General features: G+C 31.0%; 1 protein-coding gene across 1 annotated transcript; it reads right to left on the bottom strand.

Moving 5' to 3' along the window:
* Nucleotides 1–9,302: 9,302 nt before the first annotated feature.
* Nucleotides 9,303–9,743, bottom strand: LOC149169550 (phenylalanine ammonia-lyase-like). The gene has a single exon (XM_089425243.1). It carries the CDS (start codon nucleotides 9,741–9,743, stop codon nucleotides 9,303–9,305), a length of 441 nt encoding a protein of 146 aa, XP_089281369.1.
* Between the last annotated feature and the right edge of the window lie 294 nt (nucleotides 9,744–10,037).

Genomic DNA, 10,037 nt, shown 5'->3' with positions numbered 1-10,037 from the left:
TTAGTGACAGTGAAATTTTCTGTGTTCGGATGGGATAATTTTTCTCAGGTTTTCATCAATAATTAGTAGGGTATTTTCAACTTAAAATCATATTAGGGATCATTGTTTTGAGTTTTTCATCAATAATTAGTGGAGTTATGGTGTGTACTTCTGATATTTATGTCTTTGGATCATAAAATTTGGTATTAGAGCTTAGGATCATAGGGATTTGCTACTTTAACCAAGTCATCTTGCCATTTTTACTCTTAACAATTTTTCTAGGTTATTTTTAAATGGTAAAATTTGGACTATATTGAGGAGAAATCTCGGGGAACATCCGGTTAAAATTTAAAATCATGGTTTTCTATATTTTTAGAGATATCCTATGAGGAAGTTAAGGTTCTTAAATTCTCTTGAAATCATTTTAAATATGTCGTGTTGGTATTTTTTCTATATCTTTATTTTTTGGACATCTTATAGAGTGAGATTTGGATGATGTCGAGGTGAGATATTAGGGAACATTTGGTCAAATTTTCAAATATTTCGTCCCTATAATTTCAGAGATATGCTCTGAGTAAATTACGGTTCATGAATCCTCTTATAATGACTTTTGTTTGCTTGACTTTTTCACTATAAAAAATTTTCTGGAACATTTCATATATAGAGAAATTTCAATCACATTAAGTCAAGATCTTGGAGAACATCTACTTAAATTTTAGAGTTTGTTTCATTATACTTTCTGTGTTATACTCTATGGAATTTAGAGTTTGTGAAGGATTTTGAAATCAATTTCAAACAAGTGAGCTTGACACTTTTTCTATAACATTTTTTCCGTGATACATGAAGCTATGAAAATTTTGGAGATATGAAAACACATAACGAGGTACTCTAGGCAAAAATTTAAAAATTATATTTGAAGAATTAAACATGTGGCAAGCTATACAAGTTTTCTCTTAGGAAGAGGTAAAATATCAACAAGTTTTTAGGAAGTTACCATAACTTTCATTGGGAACAACATTTTTTTTGCCAGACTAGTGTAACTGTATAGAAGACATATTAGAGTATTATAGGTTGAAATTTTAGACTCATAAGGGTAAAAATTGTAGAGATACACTAGAATTAAGGTCAGATAAAGGACATAATCCAAAATAGTTTTTAAAATTAAAGATATGTTAACTTAAAACTACCATAACTTTTGGGATGTAAGATTTAGGAAGATAGGAAGATATATATCATCATTGTCAGAGAAGAAGATGGAATACTCATCAATATTGGTGAAACAGGGTATCACCAAATCATTATTCAACAAAACGTTATCAAAGACCAACAAGTACTACAAATTTGAGAAGTCAAAACAACATGACATGGAATCAAATGAAAGGAAATTATGAAACAAGCAACCATAAGGATTATGACTAAAAATAATTGAATTTGGATTGATGGATCATCATTAATGACAATAAGAATGTAGAAATAGAAGGAAACCCTACCATTTGGTTTCATCACATGTAAATTGCTTTGAGGAAAAATCTTTGAGATGAAGGGTACTATGTTATGACCCCAACAGGGGCTGATATTGAGTTAAATGTATATGGTATGATACAAGGGGAGATATATGTGAGGTAAATCTACATGTAATATGTAAATATATATGCAATAAGGTCATCCTAATAATGAATGGACCACATGTGCAAGGTGTGGATAGGTATATATAGAGATCATGTATTCATTATGGAGGACATAGACATATGGTTTGAGATATGAATGTATTTGGATATATGGAGGAGTTTCTCCTATCATTGTTTGCATTGGAGTTGCACTCCATTCCCCCATTGTTGATATTTATGTATCAGATTTGTGCTCATCACTCTTCACTCTTCTTTGTTACATTATTGATATTATTATTATGGTGAGGATTCCACACAGTATTGGAAAGAAACCTTTAAGATTTATACTCCAAGATTGGTGGTGAGGATTTCCTATAATTTTGGAAAGAAATTAAGAATCCTCCAAGATGTATAGTCTAATATGGGTATATTGTAATATTGAAAAATGAAATCCATGATAATTAACTCCAAAAATATCACATATGATACTTTCATATATGAAAACAACATCTTAAAGGAAGTGCCTTCATACCAATATCACAAGCTCAACCGAAATTATAGCATTGAGAAAATGATAGATGGAGCGTGAAGAGCATATTATGGGCTTGAAAAAAATTGCAAATTAGTGGGTCTTTTGATATGGGATTAAAAAATTAAAAACAAAAAAAACTCATTTTTTAGACTTTAGTTAGCCATGTTATCTAGAGAGTCATGGAGAATGATATAGAAAATGCATAAACATTTTATAACTTATAATCTCAAAATTAAAGGGAATACACCATACCTTTTCCTCCACATTGAAGTGATCCTTTTCCCCAGTGGGAGCATCACTATGACCGGGAACCTAATTTATAAGAACAAGTTAAACAACATGAAATACAAGAGGCTTCTTATAATTACTTTAAAGTTTTACCAAAACCCCCTTTGGATCAAGTGGGGATGACAATCTTTGCTAAACCATTGGGGAATAAAGGAATAGATGCTATTGCAAAATAATGATAATATTAGAAATATTATTAAATCAAAATTTAAAAAGAAATTGTCGAGCGAAAAAGAGTTAGAGAGAAAGGGAAATTAAGATGTTATGAGGATATGATCGACCCTAATTTTAAAAATTAGAAAAAAAATCTCTTTATCTTGAATAGTGTATTTTTTTTTACCAAAATAAGAACAAATTCTCATGAGCTTCATAATGGAATAGAGCATTAGTCAAGTACAATATCATAGTGGATGAAAGCGTTTACTACTTTTGTAACATTAATAAGATTGAAGATGAAAAATACTTTCTCTTAAATTGTTAAACATATAACTACATTAAATATTAATTTTAAAATATTTATCACAATATCAACTTTAAAAACATTCTAATTCAATTAAATTATGGTAATTTTGTAATATTTTTGCAATTAATATCATATTTATTATGATGTAATAAACCAAAGTTAAACTCAATAACCATAATTATCACTCATATATAAATTTTGATCATCAGGCCAAGAGAAACGAGAAATGTAGGCGGGCATAGAAGTATTGTGAGGATTGGATTGACATCTAGAAAGAGATTCAACGAATGAACACAAATGACATATGAAAGTAAGAAACTCAACATTTGCTTTTGGTTGATTTAAATATAGAGTTGAATTGTTTAATGTATTATCTATTTTAAATTTTATTTGATGCTTTCTAATTCTATCTGATTGCTGGCACCAAATGCATTGATTTTAGTGTAGATGTTGATTTCTAATTCTATTTGATTGCTTGCACTAGATGCATTGATTTCAATGTAGATGTTGATTTCCAATTATATTTGGTTGCTTGCACTAGATGCATTGATTTTAGTGTAGATGTTAATTTCTAATCCTTTTTTATTGCTTGAATTAGATGCTTTGATTTCAATGTAGATGTTTCTTTCTAATCCTGTTTGATTGCTTGCATTAGATGCATTAATTTTAGTGTAGATGTTTTTTTTCTAATCCTATTTGATTGTTTGCATTAGATGCATTGATTTCATTGTAGATGTTGATTTTTTATTTGACTTAACTGAATGTATGATGGTACATTGATTTTAAAATGATTGGATTAACAATGTGCATTGATTTCAATTTTAGCAAATTTTTTTATTGAAAATGTGCATTCATTTTTCTGTTATAGTAATTCAGCCTATTAATATTGGAGAGCAAGAGAGATTAAAGATTTGAATCGTTAATGATTTCAAATTCCATTTTTCATATAATCGATATGAAAAGTTGGAAAAGCTAATAGGGGTGACAGTAAGAATAGTAGAAGAAATTTGTTTGAGATTGATCACAATGAAGACAATTTGTATTGACTACATTCTTATTATTCACATTTTCTGTCATTCAACACTATTACATTGTCACTTTGCACTCAAAATTATTATTTCATCATTTTTCATCATTATAGTTATTAACAATATCTATCATCTCAACAAACTTAGGTAAATGAGAAAATTTAAAATTAAAACTCTGTTCAAGATATATTTAGTAATACGTGGAGGGACAATATTAAGAATTAATTAGTTGTCAACAATTGTGATACCTAAAATTAAATGAAATAATTGTTTAGTATCAATCCTCTTACAAAATATTGATAAGATTATCTCCCTTCTTACTCACCAACTATTTACTAATAGACAATTACATACACATATAGAAATATAACACAACAACTATAACATTCTCAAACATTACCATCCAAATCCAAACACATAAACATACAAACCACTCAAAGCATTCAAACACAAATGTACAAACAATACAAGGAAAACAACATAGACTAAATTAAAGAAGAGAATGATATGGTCATGTTAAACAAAAAAAACATAATGTAAATTTCAAAATATGAAGTTTATCTCAAACATATACATAATAATGCTAATATAAAAATGTGGCATTGCCGGCCTAAGCTAGAACCAACCTAGATCCATCTAATTCTGGATCTATCATGCACCGAGAGGGATAAAATTTCTTGAGGTGCAAATCTTTCTGCAAATTTTACACTCCAAAAAAAAGTTTGCACCTCAAGGGATTTGATCCCTCTCAATACATGATTCTTACACATAACTTTTAGTCTATTTTCTAATAAAAGCACAATAGATGAATATCTTATTAGGCAATTGAATGTTTTGAATGGAAAAAGTTTAAAATTTATCTTTCAATTACTAAAGTAAAAATATTATCTATATAATTTGATATTTATTAGGAAGTTGAATTGAGATCACGAGGATGTAAACTTTATCTTTTTACCCATTTAAAATGTTATCATTTGACTTATTATATATGAATTGTTGATTTTGATCAATGTGCAGAGATTTATTAAAATTCAAATTCAAAATTATACACATGTAACAATATTCAATAAAAATTTCATTCTCATAAGAATTTTGTAAAATAAGAAATTAAGTTTTAGTTGGTTTGGTGCGTTTTTTGAACATTTGATATCTTGAGTAAACGCAGAGGCCATCAAAATTCCTTGAGATGGAAAACTATTATCCAATGAAACTATGATTGACACCCAAATTCATTTAACTACGTTCATGATGTTGATCCCATGACATTATGACGGGGAGTAATTTTTGTAAAACTATGACGAGCATTGAATTGTGTTAGACTTTAAAAAAAATGTTGTTCTTGATGATCTTTATAAAAATAATAGTGCTAAAATTGTGAACTTTGGTTATTGATGATATTGAATGATATAATCAATTAAAATTTTTGAGGTGCAAAATTTCCCTATGTTTTATATTTCAAGTAAATGTTTGCAATTCAAGAAAGTTGATTTCCATGGTTGTTATTAGATTTATGTGTAAGATAAATTTATATGTGATTATATATATATATATATATATATATATATATATATATATATATATATATATATATATATATATATATATATATATATATATGTGGGTTTAATTATTTATAAAAATAATGGTGCTAAAATTGTGAATTCTGGTTATTGATGATATTGAATGATATAATCAATTAAAATTTTGTGGCACAATTTTTTTTTATATTTTAAACTCCAAACAAAGGTTTACAATTCAAGAAAGTTGATTTCCATGGTTCTTGCTCTATATATATATGTGTTTAATTAATTTTTTTTGTGTTTGTGTTTTTTAATAATTATCCTCTCATAAATGAGGATGGATTTTTTGATAGGAAGTTTTGATTTAGTTGAATTCTTTGAGCTACAATTATTTTTTCCTATTACATAAAGAGGTGAAGAGGGTGCCATTCTATGTTGTGGTTGGAACAATGGAACAATAGCTAACAAGGCGGTGGTGTGAAAAGTTAGGCTCATAGAGAAATTAGAATTTTAAATATTCACACATATATAGGTACTTTTTTTGGCTACTCAATGTTACCATAATTTTTATTGTTTATATTACTAAGTCATCTTATTCTATATAGAGAAAAAAGTGATTTTAGTGTTTGACAATGTCTTAGTAATCCTATTTATATTATTATTGTTAAGAAGGCCAAAGTTTAAGAGGTGGATGGTGTATTTGGTGAATATGTATTTGTTGCAATCTTACGTGTTGTGAATGGCACTATCGATATATAAACATTCAATCTTGATAATAAAACGATATTTAAAACATCTCAAAAAATTAGTAGGCTGACTGATGAATGCAACACAATTGAAGGTGTTATTCAAAATTGGCAATCTTCAAATATATTACCTCTCAGCTATCCAATTCTAACTTGATGGTTGATAAAATTGAATCGATTGTAAAAAAATGTTATTCAAATTTGGCAATCTTCAAATATACTACCTCTCAGCTATCCCAGTATAACTTGATGGTTGATAAAATTGAATCGACGGTAAAAAAAAATGTTATTATTGTTGCAAAAACGAAATATATAAATTTATGCAAGAAATAATATACAATTAGTTTTATATTTTCTCTTTTTATAAAGTGCCATGTGTGACATTTGAATTTGAATTTGAAAAAAAATAAAATAAATAAATAAATCTAGAAAGAGGGAGTGGAACCCTCATGGATATGCTAGGAAAGAGTTGGTCCCTATAATGTTAGGGAATCTTGTAAAAAGGGGAAAATAGATCCCTTAAGGCCGGAGAAAAAGCCAACTTTGATACCAAATGACACCAAATAAAACAAAAGGATATTATTCGAGATTATTAATAATTTATTTTTGTGTATAATGTTTTTAGTTTTTATTATGTTTTTCCTCGGAGAGATAAAGTAATGGAAAATGAGTTCGAACATCAATTATTTTATTTTTTTTGGATTAAAAATTAAATTACATTCTATAAAATTAATATTAGAAAAATAAATTAATTTATTTCTAAAAATATTTTAGTTTATTTTTCATGCATTTAGTTGGGTTTAGTCTTATTATATAATAATTTGATTAAGTAAATGTAATGTACTTAGAATTCATCCTTTAATGTACTACCTGAAGTCTATCCTTTATAGATTATTGAATGTGTATCATTTTATGTGCGAAAGAAACAATTATACTAATAATTTCAAATATGTGGTCGTAAGAATTGCAAAATTTAGGCAAATTTATTCTCTTACGTCTTTAAATGGACCTCTGTAACTCAGTCACAAACCAAGCGATGAAATTAATGAAGACTTCATACCGTTTCGAATTTGCGAACATTGTAAATAAGATTATCTCAGACGACACAACGAAATTAAAGGAATTTGTCACAACGTACCATTGATTTGATAATAAATGTAGTGTTTTATAGTAAGGAACCCCGAGGCACTAAATTTCAGTAAACATGGTCGAAGTGAGGGTAAAGGATGAAAAGGAAAGACAATTGATTAGCAGAACAAACTGTATACTCCAGTCCATTAACAACAATATGAAAAATTGCACTAAATATTCGTCTTATCTTCCCTTAAGTTTAGAATATAAGACGATAAAAAAGTTGCAAATGACACTAGGCAACTTGCTTTCGTAGTACTCAACTCATGTACAAGCCTACTCCTTAGTTCAGCTCGGTGCAAACAATATCTGTTTAAAACCTCAAGTCAAACCATACATCCTCATTTATCATGTCCTACAAGCAAAAGCAACACTTAGTGCAGTGCAAGGCAGATCAAAATTTCTTGCGAGGTTTCTTTAATCGAAAAATACATGTATTGACATATCATTCAATAACTTGCCAGTTTTGTAGCAAATCCGAGACCAAAAGCTTGGAGATGGAATTTCATCAATATTTTGAGTTAATAGTATATGAACTATTTTTTTCAAATTATACAAACATCATGATCTAGTTTTGTGTGATAACATATTTTTTTTTAAAGAAAAGATACATACAATCATGTTTGTGCTCAATGTGTGTTCTTTGTCGAGTGCCACTAGTAAAGGACTTAGTTGTCAATTATAAGTTTGTGATTGAGTAGCACAACCTTTAGGAGCCCCTTAACTACTTTTGTAGTCTACGCTTTTAGAACTCCTAATTACACTCACATTGTCAAAAACAAATTAGATATTCCCAAAGCTTATGGACCACTTACGAATTTAAACATTTTTTATTTGTAATATAAATAACTCATTCATATTTGAATCTGAAACGAATGATATCCAATTTGAAAATGGTTAGATATCATTGACACTAGAATCTTAGATATTTAAATATAAAAAACTACAATTACATGTACATTACTTTCCAATGGTGGTGAGAGTAGTTTGTGGTTTATGGTTAATTTTTACTTTTGAGAATCCATGTTGATGCTTGATAAACTATTCTTGCAAAATAACATAGATGGTATGCATAGTGTATTATTATTATCTTTTTGGGAGTTAAAGATAACATAATTGAAATTGATTTTGACTTTGACAGTATATTATTTTTCTGTTTAACTGAAAATTAAATTACATTTTTAAAGTTAACACTAGAAAATTAAATCAATTTATTTTTTAATTTTATTTTTGATACATTAATTAAGTGTAATTACACCGAAGGTGTTTTCTTTGGGCATTTCCTATTTCCAACTCTACTGCATATTTAATGCGCTTGAGATGCAGGGATAGCCACATACAACGCGCGCCGTGATGACTATCGCCCCCTAGTCATCACGACGCGCGTTGCATGTGGCTATCGCCCCTGCATCTCAACGTGCATTAAATATACAGTAGAGTTGGAAATAGGATCCGCCTTTTCTTTGTAGGGTTTGACGGGGCAAACACAGTTAGTGCAGCCAATCTCTCAGCACCATTTTCGTCGTTCTGTCCAATGAAAAATGGACACGTGAAAAGATTTTGCGTACACTTTCACATTTACTCTCGTACATTCATGCTCCTACTGCCGTTCACGATTTGGTCGTCGTTCATCAATGGAGTCGTTTACTCTCGTACATTAATGCTCCCGCTGCCATTCACGATTTTGTCGTCGTTAATGCTCCTGCTGCAGTTCACAATTTGGAAGATGAAGATACAGAGGAATTGTTATCCGGGTTAACGAGGAGGGAGCTTATTACTTCCCTCTTAAAACCCCTCCTTGTTTCCTGCAAATCGGTTGCAGAACTGGGCATGAAGATGTTGAAATCACGGCAGATGGAGTCCGCACCTTGAATAGTGCTGATTCTTAAAGCCATGAAGTGCACTGTGTTTTCTCATTTTTGTGCTGGAGGGAGCGTGGAGCGTGGCAGAGGCCTCAGATAACGTGGGCGTTGGGTTTGTGGGTGTTGGGTTTGAAGGTCATTCTTGATTACAGCTTAGAAGATGCCACTCCCAGACTTTGCGTGTGCAATCCTCTCCCTTTTGACCGCCTCGTCAACAAACCCGCATTTGACAAGGGCACTAGGTCGCCGGACGCCGTTATCGTACATCGCAATGGCAGCCTAAGCGTAATTCCGGCATTCAATAAGCGGTTCATGGCTTCCAGAATCCCCCAGCAGATCCTCGAGTAGCCTTGCAGCAACGTATTCGCCCCCACCAACATCGTCGCCCTCCTCGTATCGTGAGGTAGCGAGAACGAACCACCGCAGGCCCCGAATATCCCAGCATTGGGGAACCGAATCAACTCTTTCTGTAGCGCTTCACCCTGCCGCATACGCCTATGCGACATCGTGCCAAACCCCGTTGTAACGCCATAGCTATCTGTCCCATTCTCCATATTGTCCATCACCCAATTACTGCTCTCATCCATGCGCGCCTCCGCACGGGGTCAAGAGTTCGACTCTCACGGACCCCATTCTCTTAGCCACGGCTGCCACCTGGACAATCGTGAGACCAGATCCCTCGAGTCTCACGACCGGGGCATGAAACTCCTCCACCATTCGTTTCACTTCATTGAACTGAGATCCTTTCATCGAGCATTGAACAGGTATTAGTTGCCGTTGACCACTCTGTTCACCGAAATTTAAGCTAAGATTTGGGCATTTCAATTTCGCGTAATTATATTTTAACCAAACTTTTCACTTGCATCTCTTATTGGAAACCT

The sequence above is a fragment of the Pinus tabuliformis genome, chromosome 4_2 (genome assembly GCF_031772625.1).
Source record: "Pinus tabuliformis cultivar Carrire ecotype Pingquan chromosome 4_2, CPIR1, whole genome shotgun sequence".
Taxonomy (NCBI): Eukaryota; Viridiplantae; Streptophyta; class Pinopsida; order Pinales; family Pinaceae; genus Pinus; species Pinus tabuliformis.
Note: the sequence above shows the minus strand (reverse complement) of the source record. Positions and strands in the feature narration are given on the sequence as shown.